This window comes from Antechinus flavipes, chromosome 2 (assembly GCF_016432865.1).
Source record: "Antechinus flavipes isolate AdamAnt ecotype Samford, QLD, Australia chromosome 2, AdamAnt_v2, whole genome shotgun sequence".
NCBI lineage: Eukaryota > Metazoa > Chordata > Mammalia > Dasyuromorphia > Dasyuridae > Antechinus > Antechinus flavipes.
Genome location: NC_067399.1, coordinates 632,681,761 through 632,708,512, shown reverse-complemented (window position 1 = coordinate 632,708,512; position 26,752 = coordinate 632,681,761). Strand labels below are relative to the sequence as shown.

Sequence of the window (26,752 nt, the reverse complement as noted above, 5' to 3'; positions counted from 1 at the left end):
CTGGGAAAGGGAGCATATCTGTGGATCCATGATGAATGGTAGTAGCATAAGCTATTAGAAGGCAGAGGTTGGTGTTAGAGAACTCTCTTTCAATCCCTCCATCTCATCTGATGCGTTCTCTCTCTCTCTCTCTCTCTCTCTCTCTCTCTCTCTCTCTCTCTCTCTCTCCCTCTCTCTCTCTCCCTCTCCCTTGTGTAAAGCCTATTTGCCTCAGCTTCCTCATCTGCAAAATGAGTTGAAGAAGAAAATGGCAAAGCACTCCAGCACTTTTGCCAAGAAAACATCAAATGGAATCACAAGGAGTAAGACATGACTGAAAATGTCACTATTATACAGCTTCTCTTTTTATTATCCTTTGGATCACCTGAGATTTTCTTTCTCTTAGAGGCAATTTGAAGAGATGGACAGAATATTGTACTTGGTATTGGGGAGAAATGGGTTCAATATTCACACGCTGTTGCTTAAGTTGTTTAAACTTTCCAAACTTCATCTTCATCTGTAAAATGAGGGTAACATTACCCATAGTATCTACTGCACACAATTGTGAGAATTAAATAAGATATAAATAAGATATGATGATGATGATGATGATGATAGTTAACATTTCTTTAGTGCTTTAAGGTCTGCAAAGTGCTGTCCAAGTATTATCTCGTTTTATCTTCACAACAACACTGGAAGGTAGATGCTATTATTTCAATTTTATAGATGAAGATACTGAGGCAGACAAAAGTGAAATAACTTTCTCAGCACCACATAGCTAGTAAGTGTCTGAGATTAGCTTTGAACTCTGATTTCTCTGACTCCATATCCAGATATCTATTAATTGTTATGTTCTGTGTTATGATGTTTGAGCATCTCGGATATACGTGTGTGTTTGTGTGTGTGTGTAGATATATAGATGACATAGGTAGATGATAGCTATAGACAGATACTTAGATATAGATAGATATTGATATATAGATGATAGATATAGATGGATATAGATATAGATACTTATAGGCAGACAGATTGATATATGGATTGATGGATAGATAAACCCTTGTGTAGACACTTATTGTGTAACCTCAGATTTTTCTCCTCTCTGTGTCTCATTTTTGTCATCTTTAAAAATGAAGGGGTGAAATCCAAGGTTCTTCACTTTGTAGTTGAAATTTGTTGAAAGTTGAATATTACAATTCTTCTGTGAGATGCTCAAAAAAGGTCTTGTTATCCCCATTTTATAGCTAAGTTAACAAACAGTGGTTAGGCCTCAAAGTTCAGAGTTTATAGCTGTAATGGGAACCCTAAACTTTTCTAATTTACAGTCTAGGGCTATTCCCACTATCCCATAATGCTGTCTAGTAAAGCCTCTTTTCAGAATAGTGGTTTTAAAAACCAAAGGAAATGCTAAGTTTCAGCTTGAGATTAGTGAAAATAAGAATGTGATTATTTTTTTCTCATTCAAGTTCACCTATTTTCTGAAATCTACCCATGAACTCTATGGGAAGAACCCCCTAGACTAGAGAGTCTCTAGGATCCCCCTATAATTCTAATAGTGTCTGATCCATGCTCTCTTAACTGTCTCCAGGTTGCTCCAAAGGAGATAGCAGACTAGTAATGTTTGTTGTTGTCAGGATTCTCATTCCCATTATTAAATCCCTCTCCTCAGCCTGATCCAACACACACACACACACACACACACACACACACATACACACACACACACACACACACACACACACACACATACACACACACATTATTCCAATAGTGTCATGCACATCAAAAATGAAAAAAAGGCATCCTTGCTGCAAGGGTTCTATTTTTACACCACAAATGACTCATCACGGACTGGGGTCTCCCAAAAGCTACAATTTGTCAGACTGTCAGAAAAAAGGACACAGAAATAAGAGGGGAAGGGGAGGGATAAGAGGTCACTCTTCTATTCTTGTCACATCCAAAGACGAGGATGCTGGATCTGCCATCACCACAGTGGACACTTCATCCTTCCAGAGGAGGTGTTAAGCAGGAGTCCTCTCTCTTGTCTTTTGTATTTGCCTTAAGTCATGTGGGCTTTAAAGCTTTCTCATTCTGATCTTCTAATAGATTCTAAGGGAATCAAGTCTTTGACATGAGGTGACATTTTAATGCCATCCCAGTGAGATAAGGAAGACTAAGCCCATTGATTAATAGAAAAGTGCCCTAACCATAGAGAAAATCAAAGGGATCTAGACAAGGAAATAAGGGAAATCCAGCTTCTTTTAGCCTTGAGCAAGAAAGGTTCGTGACACTCACAAAGCAACCCTGATTTTGCTTTACATTGAACACATGAAGAGGAAGGAGAGTTAAAGAGGAAAAAACCTTTTCTTATTATTAACAAAAATGCATTATGGGCCAGTGGAAAGAGCTTTGGATAAGTCAGAAAAATCTAGATTCCAATTACAAGCTAAGTTTTCATTGTCCATTTATTATGTTATGAGACCTTAGCTAAAGTCACCTATTGAATATTTCTTTAGCTATAAAACAGTGATAGGAATTCCTACTCTGAACATCTCACAGAGGAACTGGAACACTTAACTACAAATTGCATAGATGTACATGTATATGAACCATACACATATATATGTAAATGTACACATGTAGTATATATGTGTATGTGTGTATTTGTGTGTGTGTGGTGTCTATTAAATTATAAGCTTCTTAAAGTCAGAGACTGTTTCTTGCTTCTTTTTATATCTTCAGAGCTTAGCAAAAGTCTGTCATTTAGTAGATACTTAATAAATGCTTATTGACTGATGTAACTTGCAGTTGAGTGTCTAGAAATATACACAAACACATATGAAACTTCATGTAAAACTCAATATAACTTGTACATATGTTATATATATGTACAACTATATAACTTATAGTTCTAAGTTTTCATATAACTTGTAGTTCAGTTTATCTAAATTTAATAATATGTAAATTATACAAAAGTAAAATATTTTCAGTTCAAAAAATTCAAATCTCATGTGTGCAAAGTATTGTACCAGATATCAGAAAATACATAATTTTGGTGAGAATGAGTCTTGAACAAATGGGCATATGTATTCATAAACATTCAAAGGTAGGAACTTTGTAGAAAGGCATCAAAGAGAAATTAGGGGAAATGAAATCAAAATGTGTGAATAAGAAATGAAGTTAGGCAGCAGGTCAAAGTTCAAACCCTAATAGGATATAATGAAATTATGTAGAAAGCATTTATCAGCATAAAGATTTTGTCAAAGGAGGAGCAACTCTAACCAAACGAAGCTGAGTAAGCCAATTTGTGTAAAGTTGTCTTCCCAATGTGGCTAACCCAGTGGCCTATAGTCCCTAAAATCAAGCCTTAAATTAAAAAATTAGGTTGACATATTAATTAATAAGTGTTATGTGTAATTAGCAATGACAATTATTAATGATTGTTAAGGATAATACATTTTTAAACCACAAGATTTGAAAAAAATTCTTTCCTCATAATAATCTTATGAATTAGTATAATTGTTTTTCTCTTCATTTTACAGATGACAAAACTGAGGCTTTAAGAGTTTGAGTGACTTAAAGATTGTCTCATAGCTTGTAAAAGCCTGAGCTGCAATCTCTAGGTTTTCTGAAACTAAATCCATTACTCATTCTGATATGCCTTTGTAAAAAGAAAGCTTAAATCTAGGAAGTCTACAAAGTCCCTTCCAACGCTAAAATCTATTTTAAGCTGTGTTCTTTTTTAGCAAAACTGGAAGCAATTTTCCATTTTGTCCTCTTATGGATTCCCATTTTTTCTTAGTGAAATCAAAGGTGTGGCTCAGTGTGGCCATATTGAATGCAGATGTCCAGGGAACCAGTGGAAAAGCATGAGCAAAGTGAGTGCTCTTTTGAAATTTAGAAAAAGAGGGAGCTCTGGAAATCTGAAAGCCACGGTGAGTGAAACTCATCTATTTGGAATGTCATCACTTTATACATCAGAACTAGCCTGATTCACATTAGACAGACTCATAATTAGGTAAAGTATAGGATTTCAGCCACTACTTCCTGAGAACCATCTATATTCAGTTTTACAGAGATTTGTGCCTATGGAGGAAGTGCTTATCTTCCCCGATCCTGACATTCCTATTTTTTCTAATTCACCTCATATTTTGTTTTTCTAAGTAGAAACAACCCCCTGATCCCCAAAAGGATTTCTGCTCTACAAGAATATGGGGGGGGGGCGGATTGTAGCAGAGATGACAGGATGAATTTCCAGATGTGACAGACTTGTTAATTTTTGTTGAGTTGTTTCTATTTATTTCCCATAAGAGAAGGATCTATTGGAAGAAAGAAAAAGTCAATGGGAAGTATCAGTGAAATACTGTATAAACATATACACACACATATACATATGTGTGTGTGTGTTTGGATAAGCATATATATGTATATAGACACATTTGTATAAAACATAAATATATAGAAAATGATAGACATATGTATATATGAAAGAGCATCAATAAATCATTTTTTAAAAGGTCTTTTTAAAAGACCTCAGAAGAGGTCTCTACTGAATTGGACTAATCCTGTGTGGATGATTTATGTGAAAATATGAATAACAATTGCATAGGTTGAAAAAACATGGAGATGTTGCAATTTCTATGAATGGAAGGAGCAACATGGTATAAGTAAAGAGGTCACTGAACTTGGAATCAGAAAGATTTGAGTTAAAATCTATCTCAGACATTTTCTAGCAGTGTAACCCCAAACACTTAACCACCTTGTATATACTTCATTTCTTCATCTATAAAATGAAGATTTTAGATATGATGGCCTCTAAACTTCCTAATCTATGGTCTTAAGATACTGAGTATCCATTCCATCAGAAGCATGGAGCCAATGAAGGGCAATGAGTAAAATACAAGAAAAATAGTAGTAATAATAAAGTAATGAACATGACTGACAAAACTTTTATCTATCAGCTGGGAGAAGACCTGTAGTCTGAGTTTTTCTTTAACCCAGTGGGACCGGAGGTTCCCATCAGTTATATATCCCATACTTGCCATTGCACTTGAATTGGTAAATTATATAAGTAAATGTCATTGGGTAACTGACATTTTCCTGAATCATGCCTGTATGACAAGCTTCTCATAAGGTTAAAGTTAAACTGGAATGAGGATGTCTCAACTTGCTAGATATTTAAAGCTTCTTTTCCCTGAAGATTCTACCTCCTTTCCCATCCCACTGTGGTTCTCTGATACTTCACCATCTGATATTCTATTCTTTTTCCCAGCTGCTCTGCTCCTACTATTCTTTCCCTTTCACAGATGTGCAGTATTGTTCTGAACACCCTGACCTTGAACTTTCTCTACCCATAATTTTCCAAACCAAAACCTTACAATAAAAATGTCAGCAAGGGGTAGAGAAAATTAGAGCCTTTTTTAATGGAAGAGAATGCTGTAGCACAACTAACCATCTCCTGGAAAAGTTTAATGAAACTGGTTGGAAGGTACATGATGGAAAAGAAAAACCCATTGGATTTTCTAGTCCTAGTACTGACCTCAATAACTTGATGACTATCCCTTGGAAACTTATTTAATTTAGCTGGACCTGTCACCTTGGCAGCTGAGCCTTGAGACCAGATAAACTTCAAAACCCATTATGGTTCTAACAGTTTAATATAAACACAATCTATTTCATAAATAAGGTAAAGAAGAGTAGAAAACATGAAGAAGCAGCAATACCACCTAAAATAGGAGATGCTAAAATAGATAGAGCTCTGGGTCCCAAGTCAGAAAGATTCATCTTCCTGAGTTCAAATCTAGCCTCAGGCATTGTGTGATCCTAGGCAAATCATTTAGCCCCTTTGCCAAAGTTTCCCCAGAGATAAAATGAATTGAAGAAGGAAACAACAAACCATTCCAGTATCTTTGTCAAGAAGAAAAATGGACATGACTAAACAAATGAACACAAGTTCCCACAAGTAGAGAAAACAGAAGATTTCCCCCTGTATAAAATCCTAGGTAATTGGGTACTGTATAGTTTTGCCATCATGTCAACTGTGAATGCAGTAATAGAATGTACTTCTCTTAGATTGCCTACTATGTACTAAACATTTAGTGGATTCATTGTTGGTGACTTCTATCTCTGAGACCAAAGCTGGAAGCAGTGAACTTTTATGGAAATAAAAAGGCCAGAATCTAGCTTTGCAAAGCACAGGAAAGAACTCTGAATTTGTAGCCAGTGAACTTGTGTTCAAATGCCAGTTATACCATTAATAACCTATGTGACCTTGGAAAAACCACTTTTTTAGGTGCTCAATTCCTTCATTTACTATTCTAAGAATTTTTCTTGTCTTATAGCTCAGATCCTAAATACATCTTGCCATGGATTGAGAAACTGGGCATAGATCAGTAGGGTGTTAGCCAGAGATGATGGAAATTAGCAAAGACATTCACTATAGTTCCAACCTGTGATATGCATAGGTATACAACTGGTATGTTATATTTTGGAGGGAAAAAACCCTACATCTAAAAGGTAATTAAATTCTGCAATTCTTTAAGATGATAAATGAGTTTAACTAATGGGTTGGGCTATAATTTTTTTTTTTTGATGAACTGCTCTTATTTGTACCTAACTAGTAGCATAATATTAAAAGTCTTCAAAGTGGAAGATCTTCTTGGTATGTATTTTAATTAATTTCAATTTCACAAAAATTTATTAAGTGCCAGCTATGTGCCAGCAACTCTGATAGACACCAGTAAGGCAGAGACAGAAATGAAAAATCACATTCTCTAATTTTCTGAATACAAGCAAATTCCAGGGTCCTACTACAGTATAGTAGTATATGAATTATTTGGGGCAAAATTAATTTTTTTCTTTTTTTTATCACATCTGAAAATGCTTGTATAATGACAGATTTCAGGGTTCTTTTCTTTTACACTGTTCAGGTCATCTTATAAAGTGTCCCTCTAGCTTTTTATTTACAAGTTATATGCACGGGTAATTTTACAGCATTGACAATTGCCAAACCTTTTGTTCCAATTTTTCCCCTCCTTTCCCTCACCCCTTCCCCTAGATGGCAGGATGACCAATATATGTTAAATATGTTAAAGTATAAATTAAATACAAAATAAGTATACATGTCCAAACTATTATTTTGCTGTACAAAAAGAATCAGACTCTGAAATAGTGTACAATTAGCCTGTGAAGGAAATCAAAAATGCAGGTGGACAAAAATATAGGGATTGGGAATTCTATTTAATGGTACTTAGTCATCTCCCAGAATTCTTTCACTGGGTGTAGCTGATTCAGTTCATTACTCCTCCATTGGAATTGATTTGAGTCATGTCGTTGCTGAAGATGGCCAGATCCATCAGAATTGATCATCATATAGTATTGTAGAAATTAATTTCTAAATGATCTATGATCTTGGCCATGTAAAACAATATTAAAGGGTTTCTTACTGTCAGTTAATTTTCAGCTTCGTGATGGAGATTAGGCCATATACTCATGTTTCATTGTTCTCTTTTCTCTCTTTTTCATTTTGTGATTTTTAAGAATGGATCTAACTCTAAGGAAATGTACACAATTGTGCCTTTAAAGAACACACTTCAAAGTCTGGTAGAGATATTGTGGTGGTTGTTGATGTAAGGAAGTAAAGCATTCAATTATCATTCAAGCCCATAATAAAACAGTGCAATTTGGTTGCACTGAAGTATAAACACAAGTGTGTTTGGAAACATCACCACCACCAAGTACAATCAAATTGGTTGTGAAACATCCTAATTCATTGTCAGAGAATAAGCAAGTATCTTAAGAAAGACCTGGCAGTTAGAATACTAAAAAGATGTTGTGATGAAAATATGAACAAGACAAAGCAAATTCTAAAGTACTGATGACTGGAAAAGGGTAATTTTTACGAACTAAACTAAACTAACAGGACAAAGACAAAATCATTTTTGAAGAAGTCTAGACAAATTTCTAAGTGGATTTCTTCATGTCTTCATATAAGACATACACCCAATAAAATAATTGGGTATTTTTTGGTACTTTTAATGAGCCTAGAAGCTGAAAAGTATTGTTTCAAACTTACAGGAATCCCTCAGATGATTATTCCCAATCCATCCCATTTATACTTTGTACAGAGATTTTTGAATGTTGTCTCTCCTGTGACACTGTGAGCTCCTTGAGAACAAGGTCTACTTTTGTATCCCCTACATTTAACACAATACCTGATAAATAGTATACTCTTAATATATGTTTGTTGACTGTCTCACTGAAATGGAAATCATATGCTACAGTACCATGTCACATATCATGAAAGATTAAAACTTATTCAAGATATGGAGATAAACATGTTTAAATATCTGAGACCTTGACTTATTTAAATCTAATTGAAAACTTACAGGCTACTAGAATCAAGGCTTGATTTTAGAAAATGGGTTCTAAAGTGTTATTTCATGATGAAAAATTAAAGAATGCATGTCAAATCTTGTGAACTTTTGACAAACTGCAAAACAAGTATTTTCAGCAATGGGAGGAAATATTACCTACTAAAAGGTATATGAAGACGTAAAAAGTTGTTTTCCTTCATAATTCATTGTGTGAATTGACAAATTTCATTATGTTTCCCTTATCTCAAGTTATTCATACCCCAATGGAGTAGATACTTTTCAATACACCTCATAGTAGGTTTTATTTTTCAATACCTCTAGGGCTAAGCAATGCTGTGATATTGATGTTAATGAAAGGGAAAATCCAGGACTTTTTAGATAGAGTTAAGTCAAAATTAAATCTGAACACCAAAAATTAAATTTGGAATAATAAAAATGAAGAGGAGGAAGAAGAGTCCAAATTGTGGCCATTTACTTACAGGAGAAACAAAAATGAATGAAGTTTCTTTTTCCCACAGGTGTGTTGCTAGATAGCTCAAGATTTAAAAAAAAAAAAAAGTCTTGTTCAGATGTTAATTACCTCAACAAATATAGTTTTCCTGCTGATGGAACAACTGATGTCTAAGAAATAGACTAGGAATTAGGAAACGTGGATTCAAGTCCAAGCTTTGACACTCATTAGTTGGATGATTTTAATAATTCACTTTAACTTTATGCGTCTCAATTTGCTCAGTGCTTCCAATGTTCCAATGATTCTTTCACTCCTAAAATACTATATGATTGAGAATGTGCTGGAAGATCTTCTGAAGATGGTCAGAAAGATAAAACTGTTGACTTACCCATGCTTCTACCTGCCTGGAGGCAGCATAGTAGAGTGAAAACAATGCTGGTTTGGGAATCAAAAGATCTCAATTCATATTACAGCTCTGCAATTTATTATTTCTGTAACAATGGCCTCTCTTCCCTCAACTCTAAGATGAGAAGCTTCATTTAGATATTACATAAGGTCCCTTCCAGCTCTAAATCTATAATACAGGTCAGGGATTCTTAATATTTTTGTGCTGTGAATGTCTTGGGAAGCCTGGTGATGCCTTTGGATTCCTTAGAATAATGCTGTCTAGATCATCCACTGAATAGAGGAGTGGAACTGAAGTCAAGAAATCTCTTCCTTATGTGTTCAAACCTAGCTTCATACATAACTCTAGCCAGTCACTTCACCCAATTTGCCTCAGTTTCTTTATCTATTAAATGAACTGGAGATGGAAAATAGCAAATTATTCTAGTATTTTTGCCAAGAAAATCCCAAATGGGGTCTCAGAGAGTTGGATACAATTGAAAAATGACTCAAAAACAACAATAAAATTTTTTGTGTAATATAGCATGTTTACATATATCTGTTTATGTGATGTCATAAAAATACACATCAAGAAACCAACTTATGCTGAAATAGTTACAAAATGAATTAAAATGCATTTTAACAAAAAGTTCATACATCCCCAAGTTAAGAACCTTTTCTCTAGCTGGTTTCCATTTCTTAAAAAAATCCTGCTTTCCCAGTCACATTCCTACCAGTCTTCACTACAGCCTTCCGGAGGGATTTTGTGGACTCTTAGACTATATGTATTTTTAACAGCCTGCAAAATGGTGAGTGTCATTTTGATAATATCTAAATGATAGACAATAGTCATTAGCTTAAAGAAAATAGAGTAACAGGCCTGGGTTGGGTTGGGTTGGGATTGGAGGCAGGGGGTGGTAGTGAGAGGGAGAAGGAGTTGGGAAAAGCTACTTTCCAATTTTATAGAAATATTTACATAGTGATCAGTCCCATTTTCTAAAACTCAAGTTACTTCTCTTGTTTCCAGTGGTTATAACCCTGAAACAACCCTATTAAGTACCAGAAGCTATGAGAAAAAATTGGTCAAATTAGCACTCGTGCCTTGGCTATAGAGTAGCTTTTTAGGAATGAATAAAAAAGGCCATTAGAGACAATTTTAACAAGTTATAACCTTTCAGCTCTACTCTGCTAACAGCGGGTTGCTTGCCTCAGTGCGATGTTAAGCTTCATTGAAGTCACCAGCGATCAAGCCCTGACCTTCACTTTAAGCATATGCATTATTAAATATTCATAATCCACATAGCTGTAGCATGAGAGGGACCTGAATTTAAACATTAATCAAAGGAATAAATAACTTCACACATGTGAATCATCATTGCCCACAATGATACTGAAACAATGCAAATCCCAAGGACTTCCTTTTTTTTCCCCCAGCTTCTGGATTCTTATTGAAATTCTGCACATAGCATTGGTTTGCTAGTATACAATTCATGAATTCTATCATTTTCTGGCACAGTTGTTTTTCTCCCCTTATCTGTTAGAAAGGAATTACTGGTCCTATGACTAGGGGGAAAATCAAGGGTGGAAGAGTGATAGTGACTTTATTATTTGCATGAGTTTCACTGGGTATTTTGGACTTGGATGCACATATATAAAAATATTTCTTGTTATGAAATGTGACAGTGTGCTAGAAAAAAAGGGTCATCAGTAGTACCCAAAATAGTAGGAATAAAGGCAAGAAGGCAGAAGTGACTGGTCCCTGAAAAAAAATTCAAGTAAAAAGAATAGAGTTAAGACTATATTTTGACAGAATTTGTGTTAAAATAAACAAACAACTTTTCAATGAACACTTAATGCCTTTCTGTACTTTCCAGAGCTTCTAATAAGCTTCTAACTAAACAAATAAGAGAAAATCTCCCTCCATAGAATTACAAAGCATATTTCTGAATTGAAGTGTATTTCAAAACATTCTCTTTAGCTATCATGGCTCTTAGAACTCTACCTAACCCTTCCTTTGCTACTTATTCACTTCTAAAATCTATACTATGGAACTATCTTTAAAAATATCTATTAATGCCTTACTAGTTTGGAGAGTTCTTGACACAATGTTCCTTTTGGGTCCTATCATAAGCTAATAAGAAAATGAAACTGCTGATTGGGCAAGACTGTAGGGGTGAAAGTGGATGGAAATTATGCATCCATTGGTTGTTTAAGGTCTTGTGAGAGTTTTGAAAGTCAATACCAAAGAAACAAAAAAGAAATATAGCCCACTTAAAAATCTCACTACTACCTAATGGATACCAAGTAAGTAAAATAATTCTGGACCATGTATCTTTGATTATTATAATACATCACAATATCTCAGTAAAAATTATAAAGCAAGAATAGGTAAGATAGAGCATATGAAGCAATAAATGTAAAGTGATCTGCAAATTTTAGAAAGCTATTAAAAAGATAGAAATTTTTATTCTTACTATTTGTCTACCAAATATAACACAGGATGATCTAATCTATACTTTCTATGCCTTTGCCAAAAAACAATTGAGAAGTTGTTACTATTGTTGGCAGGAATTTCCTATCTGGTTATATATCTGTGATTTAAATATTATAAAAATTGACTCCCACTGTCTAGCTAGAGTCCATTAACCATGAATTAAACTAGGAGAATAAATTATAATGTGGTTTAGGAAAAGACAATTGGTATTCCAAAGTTTTCCACTTTGACTCTGTCCTATCATCTGACTTCCATAGATTTAACATGAAAAAAAAATTCTTAATTTCATTTCTTGCCTGAAAAGTTTTCTTTTTTTTAAACCAAGTTTTTTTTAACCATTATTAATTGCTTTAAATTTGAAGCCACTCATATGCTACTCCACATATTTGAACTTTTTATATGAATAATGAAATTTTTAATTGACATTTTAAAGCTATGGAATTCCAAGAGGACAGTTATTCATTCAGACTATGAGCTATCATTATGCTTTGCCAGGGAGAAACAAGGAGATAACTATGCTGATTATAGTTTTGCTATTTTCTTCAACAAACAATTAAAAGCCAAAGATACAAGAGTTAATTGCATGATATTAATAGACCAAATAGGATCGGCAACTTGTCCACTTTCACACAACTCATAAATGTTGGTCACAAGACAGAAACCCAGGTCTTCTGGCTCTAAAGCTGGCTGTCTATCCATTAGGCCTCCCTGCTTCTAAGTATATGAACCTCTAAGGCTTCTCTAAATCTATGAGTTACAGATTAATTGGCAGTCCACATTACTGAAAGGAGTTTGATGTCAGGGAACCATGTTTTTTTCCTATACAAATGAAAACCTAGATTCAATGCCATATCCCCACCAAAGTAAGGAGGATCCAATATGACTGGGAATGAGAAGGACTAGGGCTGGACTATAGGACTATCTTCAGACAGATGGGATGCTATCTGTTGTTGCTGCTGCATGGTGATCTATATTTGTATAGTACTTTTCAAAGTGTTTACATGAATATAATTACATAGTTCTTTAAGATTTACAAAGTCTCTCATTTGATCCTCATGACAATCTTGCATGATGAGTATTGAAAGTATTATGCTCCCCAATTTATGGATGAGCAAACTGCATCTGAGAGATAAGACAATTTGCCCAGGGTCACAGAAATAGCAAGTGGCACTAACCCAGGTCTTCTGAGTCTAATGCCAGTACTTTTTAGATTACATCCCAGCTGTCTAATGAGTTTTCATTTGAAATCGACAGGACTTGTGCAATTATACCACTCTGCATCGATGTTCAGAATAGCTAACAGTAAAACTAAGGGAAATCCAAGGCAAATTTTGCAGTGCAGATGCTGCTGATAATCATCCAAGTGTCCTCAAGATAGAATTTTATAGGTTTTATGAGAGAAAATAGAATCCAAAGGGACTCCAACCTTCTTCACTCTTCAGTTCCTTCCAGAAACTAAAAACAGTATGTAATGTAGGAAGGAGCAGACTTTTTAGAAGAAAATTTTTGTTTCCAAATATCTCTTCTCTACTTCCACATCCCAAAAATCAAAGGCAAAGCTTGACTTTCCAGGGATTGGGGTTCATGCTATGAGACGCTATAAAGAAAAACAACATACCATATGTTTGTCAATAAGGATCATAATTTTATTTGTAATTTAAAAAAAAAGATAGACGAGAGAAAAGAAAATGGTCTAGGAAGGAGTAAGTTGGCCATCCATTCATCCACCTAGTTCCAATAGTCATCCAATTCCAACATTCACCTGCAGAAAAAGACCCACATTACCTGGAAGATGAGCATTATATCCAGAGACTGAGCTCCTAAGGACAGACCAGGGATATGGCAGAGATGATGGGAGATATTGAGGTCATACAACCTTATCTCTAGAGATAAGGTGGAGAAAAAGGAAAAGTGTGTTAGCAAAATATTAATTCAACCAGGAAAAAAAGGATAAAGAAATGAGTATGATACATATTTTAAACTACTTACCTTTCCCAAAAGAGGAATCTGCATTCATCTGGGGCCTTAAGCAACTCTGTTCCTTCTAAATCAGCATTGAAATTTGATGGAATTCTGCCTGACTAAATCAAGTTATAAGTATATGGTCGAGTTTTGTAGGAGGGGATTATGCTGAGTATTCTTCAGTACTCAGAGGACTCTGGATGTGGTTTTTCCCTAGAACAATGTTCTGAGAAAGAAAGAGAACTTTTCCATGTCTTTTTGAGTTCTTGAAATGATTTCTTGAGCTCTGTTTATAAATGCAAATATCCTGAAGTAGCATCTAATTCTCTCTATATTATTTTCCATTTCTCTTGTGTACTCATGTAAGTTCATGGTTATTGACATGTTATCTCCTTCTTTAGAATGTGAGCTCCTTGAGAGCAGGAACCTTTATTTTTGTCTTTCTTTGTATCCCCAGCATTCACAGATCATGTTGACTGAAAACATATCAAAGAAATCGACTTATTGGCATTAAGCAGGAGGTCATTCAGAAACAGAATTAGGAATTCTGAGGTCTGAGCCAATTCCCACCCAAAATGGGCTACCCAAGAATTGAAGATTCTTCAACAATGAAAATGTCGGTTAGAGAGAATGGGGTTCAAGAAATAGCTTCAGAGTAGACAAATGAGGGAGAAGTTTCTCAAGCAGTTCTTGGATTTTTGAATTGCAAGCAAGATGAGCACCATCCAAGAATAATCAGATTCCAGCCCCACTGGGGCTTCCCCAGTGGGTTAAGTGTCCTTTTTAACGTGTCAACCAGAATAGTCAGAAGAAGCATGCCTACCAAGGATAGCTTTCACTTGAACCAGAAGTGAATTGTGCTAAGCCCACAATTAGTGAGCCTGTATTCAAGTCATCTGCCTTCAACTGGTCCAGCACATACTGCTTGACACAGGATAAGGGTCGGGGAGGTCTAGGCATCCCCATATCATATGGTTGCATAAAAAGAACTGTCATAACTTCCATTTTCAGAACCTTTGTGGGAGATAGTTCTATCCATCTCCAAGAGTTCCTATGTGATTCTATGGTACTCCTTTCCTTGAGAAACCAAGAGGGTTCACTAGGAGACATTTAGTCTTTAATCTCAGTATGAAAGGCAAAAGAATAGTCTTATTCTTACCAGGTGTTTCCACAAACATTAGGAATACAAGGAAATCCTAAATAAGGAAATCAACCCATAAAAACAAAAGCCATGACACTTCCAAATTACTTACAGCAGAAATCTTGGGCCTCCTTTGGCCTACAGTTTCACCTTAAATTCTCCCTTCCTCTTGCTTTTTTTAGTTTAAATTTTGCTTCAAGAAAAAAGTCAGCAAACCCTAAGCTAGAGCCAATACTCAAATTTGGGGAGGGGTAGAACACCTTAAGAGTCTAATTCTCTTTTTTCTCCTCCTCCCTTAGCAAATTCAACACACAAGGCTTTAACAATCTTCCCCAAAGCTTTGCCATCCATGTCAATACAGAGCATCTCTGTCATTTTCCAAAATTTTTTTCTCACAATCAGGAAAATTAAATCACATGTCAAGGGAAAAAACAACTGGATACTTTAAAAGTCATTGTTTTAGAAAAAAGGGAGAAGAAAATGTAAGAGAATACTCACTTTGATGAATCTATGAAGTATATGACAAGGGCCCCAATACTAAGAGCAAAGACTAAGACAACCTGTAAGAGAAGAGAAAACAAAAGCATCACTTTAGAGCTGATCACTTGTGCTTTGACAAATGCTGAAGATTGGCATTATCTTTATTTTTAAATGGCCTATTGTTTTTTTGGGTTTTTTTTTTTTTTTTGGTAAGGGCTTCTGAAATCTTACTGATGGTATATTACCATCCTCGTTTCATTATATTTGAAAAAGTCACTTGTCACACTGACATATGAGAGACATGTTTTCTGAAAAGTAAATTCTTCTCAAATAGACTCATTTATTTTAGAAGATAAACTTTCCTGAGAAAGTGGTCTATTCTTTATCCTGGATAAGCTCTGTTAGGTTGAAGATGGAAATGGCTTCACAGTTTTATCTCAAATTGTAATTGTATTCATATAGAAGTATAAGTAACTGTATTGGACCAAAATTTGGCTAAAAGTGTGGGATTTAATCAGTATTATTTGTTTAGTGTATACTATTTTATTAGGTATATTTCTGTAAACTGCTGAGGAATAAGGATTGTTTCTTCATCCGTCTTTTTTTTTTTTTTTGGTAGTGCCTCACTTAGTACCTAGAAAATTATAAGTGCTTAATAAATACTAGATGATTGATTCTTTCAAAAATAAATCACTTACTTATATTTAGACTCGATTATATCCAGGATACTATTTCATGTACACATTAGCTCTTCCTATTGGTGTTTCTTATATAAGCATTCATCTGGACATATACATACACAGAACTTTCAATTTGCTCCAGCTGTTCTGGCATCCTCAATCCTTGCCAAAAGGGGTCAGGGCAGGATTTCTTACCACATAGTATATGATCTATGATATGGCCTTTTTATCTTATCTTTCTAACTAGTCACTAAACAGAAACAACAAATAAAGACAATATAACAAGTGGAAAATTGGTGAAAATTTGCATTTGGATAAAAACAATAGCTAATATTTGCATAATATTTTAAGATTTGCAAAGGTTTGAGAATATAATCTAATTTGATCCTTTCAGACCCAGAAGGTAATTGCTATTGTAATCCTCATTTAAAGCTGAAGAAACTGTTGTCCAGGGTCACAACATAGTGTCTAAGTCCAGACTTGAACTCAAGTCTTGCTGACTCCAGGTCCAGTGCTCTATCCACTGTGTGGCCCAGTTGCCTCCGCTATTGAGTATGCAGGCCAGACTATTAATGTAAATCCCAGCTCATATTTAGGTCACATTATGGTTTAATTATAGTTGACATTTACATAGTCATTTAAAGTTTACAATCACTTCACATTCAATATTTTTGTATATCACAGACATCCTGTGAGTTGAGTTCCCCCCCTCCCCCATTTTAGAGATGAAACCATTGCAGAGATGCTAAGTGACTTGCCCATAGTGGCACAGTCAGTTTATCCAACATCTTTCATTACTCTATGCTACCTCCAAATGATTTAGAAAAAACATTAATTACATACTAAAATAATCACATGGATCCATGACCTCATCTATATAGATATTCTTCCCATCAATGTATATCACAATCCATTCATTCCTATTCATCCAATGGAACTTTTCCCTATGTCTTCTCATAAGTTTTTCACAGGTAGTAAACTCAGTATGCTGAGAGTCTTCCTCCCTTTCTTGTGCCCACACATTCATACAACTTATATTTGCATAGCAGCTCAAATACACATAATTAATACTCAGCATCATGTAGGAAAATATTTTATATTCCTACAGCTGAATTAGATCACTATAAAAAGAAAGTTAAATTGATTTTGACATTCCCTCCCATCTCTGAAATACTGTAATTCTTAAAAGTCTATAATTTCTGTCTTTCATGGTCTTAAATTCTTAATACTGACATAACTAAGTGCCAGAATGGATAAGATTCCAAATATAGTCAAAATATCTAGATTCAAATCTCTTTTGACACTTAATAGCTGTGTGATCCTGGGCAGGTCATTTAATAATAATATAGCATTTTTATAGAGTTTAAAGTTTGTGAAATATATGTTTTCTCATCTTGATATTTAACTCGAGCTCTTTAAGCCTCAGTTTCCCCACCTATAAAGCATAATATGTGTTATGATTAATTCATAGAATGGTTTTTTAATCAAACAGGATGACTGATGCCAGGTTGTTGTTGTTGTATGTATATCTCTAACAGAGAATCATAAATAGCAATGTGCCATGACCAAACATGTTAAATTATTAACTTAATGTCTTTCAGCCTAAACAGGATGTTTGCCAAGGCTAAGAATTCAATGGGAATTCATGCTAGAATTCACAAACTACTCTGGCAAAAAAACCCAATTGCATTAACAGTGAACCAGAAAACAGAAAACAAAAAGGAAATCATAGCAAAAGAACTACCCATTGCATTTGGAAGGAGAATTTTTTCAGCAGCTTGACAAACCCTATTTATGAAACAAAATGTTAAGCTAGAATTAAGAGTTTTAATATTTTAGGTTTTTTTTTTTTTTTGATTTTACAATTAAGTTGCACTTGAGTAGAATTTAAATAGACTACTGTTGTATGTCAATGACAGTCTCTTCATTGCTAATCCGTGAGACAGGCTCTCTTAGCCTGTTACATCATGCTCATTCATTCATCCATTCATAAAAAAACACATCTCGCTGGGTTTCCCTCCCCCTTCTGTTGGCTGAGTGAAGCAGCAAAACAAATGGCTTAAGATTAATCTTGATCTGGACTGTCATGGAAGAGATAAGCAGGCACATCCCAAATCTGACCTCATTCCAAAAGGCTGCAGAAATACAAGGGTGGAGCCAGAGAACTGGGGAAAGGATTTGTATCCATTCATAAATGGCAGGTCCTAGAGCACTTCATCTCTATTTGGCTTTGAGTGAATGGGCATTCACTTATTGACTGGACCAGGAAAAGGACTGGTTAAGACCACTGAACCCCACAGTTAAAGAAGAAACCATAGGAGAAGGGAGCAGGGAAGCAAAAGCTATGATTTCATGAGCATAGGTAATTGCAGAATGAGAAAACTCCTTCTACCCTTAAAGATTAGTACCTTCTCTACAATGGATTGTATTAGAGAGTTGCATTAAGTTAGCTGTCCAGGGCTACAGAGCTGTCCAGGGTCATAAAGATAACTAGTCAATCATTCAGTTGTGTCCAACTCTTTGGGACTTCATGAACCATGGTATATCAATGTGTCCATGATATTTTCTTCACAAAGATTCTGGAATGGTTTGTCATTTCATTCTCTAGTGAATTAAAGCAAACAGAAGATAATTAATTTTCTCAGAGACACAATTAGTTAAGTTTCTGAGATTGGATTTGGATTCAGGTCTTCCTGATTGAAGGTTCAGTCTTCTGTCCAGTGAGCGACCTAACTGTCCAGTAAGTAACTACTGAGAATATGATCACTTGAAAGCTGTCTTTTTTTCCATGGGAAAAGCTTGATATTTTCCCAGGGAAACAGTCAAATGAAATCTCTTGTGCTAAATTTACTATAAGTAAAGTTGGTTTTTTTTTCTCTTAGATTCTGTAACAAGAACTAGTACAACAGTATATAACATATATATTATATACATATATATGTATATAATATATATGTGAGGGTGATATATATGTATATGTGTGTGTATTTATTAGTATATTCTACATATGAATGCACATAAACACATGTTTGTATATATGTATACATAACAATAGCATGTAGTGTAACACAATTGTGTGGGGACACACATCTGAAATCCCTATTCTGAGACTGGGAGACCTCATGAGCTCATGAGTTCTGAATAATAGTAGAGAACTAAGTTTGGGATTAATATGGAAAGTATCAAAGAAGCAAAAACACCAAATTGCCTAAAGTTGGAAATGGAATAGGTTAAAATTTATATGGCAACCAGAGTAGGAATAACTCCATGAATAACTCCAATACTTCTACTTAGGATAAGATACAGAGACACAATTTTAAAAATAAAATTTTAAATAGTACATTATCTCAATTGTTTTAAAGCAAATCATTGACCCTTAAAGGAGGAAATATGGAATTCTGTTATCTCTTTAATAACAAAACTTTAAAAATTAGCATCAGTGTTTCTACTGGGATTATATCCCAAGAAGATCTTAAAGAAGGGAAAGGGACCCACATGGGGTCAGTATGTTAAAAAATTGCCTATGGATATGTTTTTTAAATAAAAAGCTTTAATAAATAAATTTTTAAAAATAGCATCAATTTGGTCCACTGGGCATGTAAAAAAGATAGAAATGATCTCAGACTTAACAGAGGCAGAAAATCACTTCTGTTCTTACTTGGGGTGACCTTGGGGGAGCTCATGGAACAGAAAAAGCTGGCAAGAGTAGGCAGAACTCAAACATCCATATCTCTGATGGGAAAGTTCACATAAAAAAGATCACAGATTCATTTTGAATGAGTCCCAAAATGAGTTTCACATAATGATTGACTTGCACCCATAAATGGCATCAACCAGAAAGGGCATATCAGAAAATTACTTGGGCCAATAATAATGACAGAAGACCATGGTTGAGAGCATCACTATGTTTTTAGTTACCCAAGTTTGAGACTTCTGAATCATTACATACTCTTACTTTCATTGACTGATGGACTATCTAAGTAGGAAACTTACTCCACAACAACTCTCATGCTTTCCTTTCTCTTTACTTCACTCTCATAATGACCATATTAGTTTAGGCTTCCAACAACTCTTGCTTGGGTTATTGCAACAACTTGATAATTGATCTCCTTAGATCCCAGCTTCTCCTTTTTCTCCAACTCATCCTTCACATAATTGTCAATGTGAGCTTTCTAAATAAGAGTTCTAAACACGGAATGCTACTCAACAAACTTCAGTGACTCTTTATTATCTTTAAGATCAGACTTGTATTTGGCATTTAAGGGCCCTCGTAACTTGTCTTTATTGTAAAATATACTATATTTACAGGATTATGATTCCCCTTCACTCTACAACCCAACCAAATTAGTTTAATTATACTCTTTCATAAATGGCATTCTGTATCCCACCATGCCTGGAATATACTCCCTCCTTACCTCTATCTCTAAAATTTCCTAGAAAAATTCAGATTAAATTATATGCCCTATAGAAGGCCTCTCTTGGCCTCTCCAGATAGCATTCCTCCTGAGATTAGTTTGTATTTACTTCTATTGGTGTATGTCACTTCCTTCAGCAGAACATAAACTTCTTTTATTCTGTTGGTCAGAGATTGATTTTTATCTATATATCCCTAGGGGCAAGGCACATATAAGGTGCTTCATATGTACTGACTAATTGACTGTAATATATGGTTAACTTAATTGCTGTATAAATTGTTCATTTTTCATTGTATTAGACTGAGTAGTTTTTCTATGGTGACTTTATGGAAAACTTGGACAAGAATTGAATAGAACCAAGAATATATGGATGTCTTGTGCTCTGTACCATGGAAAATAGCATAATCATCAATAATATTATCACTATGACAATTACTAAATAATCATTATATAATACTTTACTAATAATACTTTAATAACAATTATATGATACTTTTAGATTTTTAAAAGTGTTTCATGTATATTATCTATTTGGAAATTCGTAACAACCCAGAAGCCGTTGCTATCATTTCCGTTTTTACAGGTGAGAAAACTAAGGATAAGAAGTCACTAGAATTTCTTGAGGTCAAACACTTAATAAGTGTTAGAGGTAGATATCATTCTCAAGTCTTAACCTCAAGTTTAGCCCACTATTTACTACATCAAGTTGTCTGCTTAAGCTTAAGTTATATGGTAATGGATCCATGGAAGTGTTAGTGTGAATCAGCAAATGGCTCTCTTCAATATTGATTGTGGTGTTTGGGATGTAATAAAATGTGTCCAGATGGTAGGACTCAAAGAAAGCAGCCACATGCATAGAGATCATTAAGAAATAGATGGCTTCCAAAGGAGAATCATGAAGTCAAAGACTTTCAGGGGTTTTCTGAAGTCAACTGACTGAACTCAGACTCTAGTCCTATCTGTGACATGGTCCAACTGCCCAGTCTTGGCTTGAAAACATCCAACAAGGGATCCATGATCTCCCTAGTCAAATTCTTCTCCCATGCAGGCTTAATCTCTCGAGCAAATGTTATCTAAGTGTTGCTCTACTAAGCCAGCTCCCCTCCTGACTAACTGGACTTTACTTTCTTTGTCTCAGCTATTCTCTCATGCTAGAGATAACATTAGGCTTTACTTGGGCTTCTTCCCCCTATTAATGGAATACCCAGGAGAACCATGCTCTCTTCATGCCTGGCTCAGCTCCTGATTCTCTGGACTCTCACATTTTTTCATTTTTCTTTTATATATTATCCTATATACATATTGTTAGTACATGATTGTCTTCCCCATTAGACTGTAAGCTCCTTAAAAGCAGGGAATGTCTCTTGCTTTCTTTATATCCCTAATGCTTAGCACAATGTCAAACAGTGGGTGCTTTATAAATGCTTATCTCCCCTAATTAAGATATAAATTCCCTGTGAGTAGGAACTTTCTCTTTAATTGTTTTTTTTTTTTTACTTGTTTACTTTGGCATCTAATAAATCCTTGATATTATGTGCAATAACTTATATATGCTTAATGCTTAATAAATGCTTTCTTTATCTATCACATCTATAGAAAACAAGTGACCTGGAAATCAATTGATAAAAACCATGTCAGAAGGAATCAACCTAGCTTTGAGCCTTGATTCCACCACTTACTCCTTATGTTAAACTAAGCAAGTCACTTTATATCTCTAGACCTTGGGTTCTTCAATTATAAAATAGGAACAATACCTATCCTATCTAAGACCTGAATGAAGCTCTTAGAATGCCTATGGGAAATCCAAGAGGAGATCACTATGGTAAGGTAATTGACATTAGTGGAGGGATAACCCACATCCAAGCAACAACAGGTCCTTGAATTGCTGAATTAAGGCTGATAAAGTACTACATTATCTTATCAAGGCAATTATAGAAGAAGATAGTATACAAGAAGGTCTCAGGCAGCTAATAATAAGGTGCTGGTTGTAGTATAGTTAAGGCATATAAAAGGAGTGAAGGAAAGATCAATGAAAGCTGATATCTTTAGGGACAACAGTCATAGCAGAGGGAGGTCTAGAGCGAAGCCATGAAGCATGGATGAGAGATATAAAAGTAGAGAGGAACGAAGAGAGCTATTACTTACAGGGGAAGTCTGGGAAGCTAAGATAATTGTACAAATAGTTAATTCAAGTCATAGCTACTATCTTGCATTAAATAGTATAAACATCAGAGTTTTCTAAAACATGTCTCTCTCCCCAACCATTTAGGGAGGGAATTTAAGTAATGCCAGCTTCAGTGAATATTTTAAAGAACAGCTTCTATACAAATGCAAGAGATATAAAAAATAAAAATAAATTAACAAAATCTATTTAAAAAACTGATACTAATTAAGTGAATTCATATCACCTTAGTCAGGGGATGGTGGAAAAAAGACAAAACCATTGCCAAGAAGGGCTGAACCCTTTACCAGAAATCATTAATTGAACACAACTGGTAATGGTGATATTTGAAAGCCAGATGTTGCCTTTCCTGGCATGCCAGCAACAAATTAGGAGAAAATCCATGACTCCTCCATGGTCAGGTTACAGGGTGACACTGCTCTGAGCAGCTCTCCAAAGCTGGCTCACCATGCCCTTGTCCCAGATCTTTCATCTCCATCTGAAGCAAAGGAAGTCGTGGAGACGGACAGGTAATTGCATGGCCAACGCACTAAGGGCAATAGCACTACCCATTCCCTTACCTCTTTGACAGACAACCAGGATCCATCAAAGCTAGACATGGAAGTTAAATGGTAGAGAGAAAAGCTGTCTACCGTTTTTGTTTTTTTTTTTTTTTTCGCTTTTCCTTTTCAAACAATTACAGTAATGTAGCAGTATGATTGAACCATTTGGAATCAAAAGAATTGATTGTTGAATGCCCACAATCCTGTGGTGCTGAACACAAGTCCAGCAATTACATTGTTTCACATTTAAGATGTCTGAAGATTGTTGCAAAATGGCAGTGCATAAGATTGAGGAAGTCCAACCAATCAAACAAGGGTTCATAATGTTATTAAAGGAAGCCATAATTGCAAGCCCCATTTTATTCTTTTACTTAAGGTACATAGTAGGCATCTAATAAATACTTATTGATTGATTCTGAGTGAGTAGCAAAGTAAAAGATCTAAGACATCAGCTTCCCCAAAGTTCTGGAAACAGCTTCTCTCACATAATACCGTGTTTCCCCGATAATAAGACACTGTCTTATTATTTTTTTTGGACAGAAAAACACCAGAGGGCTTATTTTCAAGGGAGAGCTTATTTTAATCAAATCACTGGGGAAGAACAGGATGACGTGCTCACTGCTGCAGCTCTGATTGGATGCAATCTCAATAGGGCTTATTTTCGGGGGAGGGCTTATTTTAGAGGAATTTTACACAGTAAGGGGAGGGCTTATTTTTGGGATAGGTCTTATTATTGGGGAAACACGGTACCTCCATCCATTGATCTTAGGAAGTCACATGTTTTCATTGTCAAGATCAGTCCATTCAGTCTCTGTCTATTCTGATAGAACAAAAATTTCTAGATACAATTTGTAGTTTCAGAGCTACTTAGGACAAGAAGACCCTCCATTCACAGTATCTAGATTTTACATACAAGGTGGATAAAATCAGACAGGGTCAGATCAATTACCAGACTATGAAGTCATTAAGTTTTATCTAAGTCTTTTTCTTTGTCTTGTCCCTTTTATACCTGATTCCACATCCTACATGGAATGCTTTAGCATCCTACTAGTTGCTTATAAATAAAAAAAAGAAGATTATGTATTTACTAGGTATTACACATTATGCTAAGGATAGAATGATGAACAAATAAGCTAACCTATGAATTCTATTCCACCATTACAATAGCAATAGCCCAGTTTCTGCCCTAAGTGACATTTACTTAAAGAGAACACAATACATATGGAAGAGAAATATTTTGACCAGGAATGAGATGGGGTTGTTGGTTCTGGTAATAGAGCAATTGCATGATCTGTCATTAAAGTGTAGTATTGATTTGATTATTCTCATAAGAGCTAAAAGTGGAAAGGGACTTAAGGGGATATGTAGTAGGGATAAGGGAAGGAGTAAAGATAAACCACATGGGAATAAGAAAGCCCCTAAGTGGTATGGGAAATTGGTAAAGATCCAGACTAGAAATATCAACTTCTTATTAACCTGAATCCAAAGATTCAGGGTTAGAAATAGAGACTATAATACACTATGTCTGACATTGCACTGTACCATTCCCACTACCACTATTCACCCCTCTTCACAGCTTAATATCTGCTCCTTGTTGAAGTATAAAGTACTCTCCAATTCCTTTACCATCCAGATTACCCTCTTGTGGAAATTCTACAGTTAATCCATATTTCTCCTAAAATATGTCACTCAAAACAAAAACCAGTACTTCAGGTATACTATGTAGAATGGAATAATACTCACTCATCTCCAATTCTCCTCTCATCCCTCCACTCCACCTTCTCTGTTCTTGGGTTTTTTCCCCAGTCTGAGTTTTTGTATTTTTATTCCCTGATGTGTATTTCCTGACACCCTCAATGTCTTCTCAAAGAGAATAAAAAAGTTATTTTTGTAGGAATCTAGCAAATATGTGAATTCTAATCCACCACCACACTCGCAGTCATCCACAATAGAAGAAGAAAACATGTTCTTATTTCCCTCAAAAAACGATTTCCATTACCAGCTTCTCAGAGAATATGGTAAACAACAAGAAGAATAACAAATGGACCTTGAGGAAGGGTAACCAATATTATGATGGTTGCTTTAAGCATCATAAAAGTCCATCCAATTCTAAAACCTAATTTTGTAGGCTACTAAAATTGACTCACTGATGTAATTATATAGATACTAAGTGTGTTCACTAAGAACTGAGTCTCCAAATAACATTATAAGGAAAGAAAAATGTAATAAATTCAAGAGCTAAGAATGGAGTTTGCACTTGGAATTTTAATATTTAAGATGAGATGCTTCCAATGATGTTATTAGCAAAAGTAATACCATAATTTTTTGGGGGGGAGGATTAAAAAGAAACTAGTACCTGGTATTAGAGGGTTATTTCTATTTCATTATGTTTCCTGTCTCTGGGCATTAGATTACAAAATGAGCATGCAGCTAAGTGGAACAGTGGATAGAGTGTTGGATATGAAATCAGGAAGATCCAAGTTTAAAACTTTCCTGGCTATATGACCTTAGGAAAACTATTTAATCTCCCTGACCTAAAGTTCCTCATAGGAGACATAAGGGAATTGGACTCAAAAAGGAGAAATTTTGGAACTCAAACTTTTGAAATGAATGTTTAAAATTTTCTTTACATGTAATTGGGGAAAAATAAAACACTACTTAAAAACAGCTTTTAAAGTCTTTCCCAACTCTCAATTCCAATTACAGAGGTAGTTAGGTAGCATCATAACACACAGAGTAATAAGCCTGGAGTCAGGATGACCTAAGTTAAATAGTATCGGTGTGAACCCAGATTAGTGACTTGATTTCTATCTGCCCCAGTTTCCTCATATGATGATAGCCCCTACCTTTCAGGGTTATTGTGGTGATAAAGAAAGATACTATTTATAAAGCATTTTGCAAACTTTAAACATTATAAAAATATTAGCTATAATAATAATGATAATTACTATTATATATTAATTTCTAGTGCATCAGATTCTAACATGTTTAGTGAATCATTAATAGGAAACTACTCTGAGCTGGAAGAAACAGGCACGAAAATGTATAATTCAGAAAGTGAGACAAGGAACTATGCAAATAACTACAACAAAAATAAGATATGAAAAGCATGTAAGAAGTATAAATGAAGAACCAGAACAGTTCAAGGGAAAGAAAATCATTTCTGCCTTAGGGAAACATGGATAATATCAGGGAAGGCCTCTTGATGAAGGAACTTTTAAAGCTGGGCCTTGAAGCATAGACTTCAATTCACAGAAAGGACATATACAGAAGCATAAACATTGAAAAATGAATTAATAAAGGTAAGGGGATGAAAAAGTTTAGGACATGCTCACAGAATATTAAATAGTGTAGAACATAGAATATGATGTGTGAATAATGCTGATAAGGTTGGAATTTTGGTAAGAATCAAATTATAGAGAGCCTTGAATGCCATGCTAAAGAGTTTGGATACTATTATGAATGAAATTGACAGATATTGACAAGTTTTGATCAGGGAATCAGTGGTGATTCATCAGTGGTACAGAAGAAATAAGAAAATATTGAAGCTCTTCAAAAATGTAGGGCAAAGATAAGGACCTGGGGAAGATGGAGGTTAGCCTAAATAGATCTTGGATGCCTGTGAAACATTATACTATAAAGAGCCTTAAAGCCATACTATTTGTAA

At 35.0% G+C, this 26,752-nt stretch overlaps 1 protein-coding gene across 14 annotated transcripts in view; it reads right to left on the bottom strand.

Annotated features, from left to right (window-relative positions):
* KCNMA1 (potassium calcium-activated channel subfamily M alpha 1) overlaps window positions 1-26,752 on the bottom strand; it is an 891,121-nt gene that overhangs the window by 413,029 nt on the left and 451,340 nt on the right. For all 14 annotated transcript variants that reach the window (XM_051982028.1, XM_051982029.1, XM_051982030.1 and 11 more), the window contains exon 3: window positions 15,285-15,346. In XM_051982028.1, coding sequence (XP_051837988.1) covers window positions 15,285-15,346 — 62 coding nt within the window. The remainder of the gene's footprint in view (window positions 1-15,284; window positions 15,347-26,752) is intronic.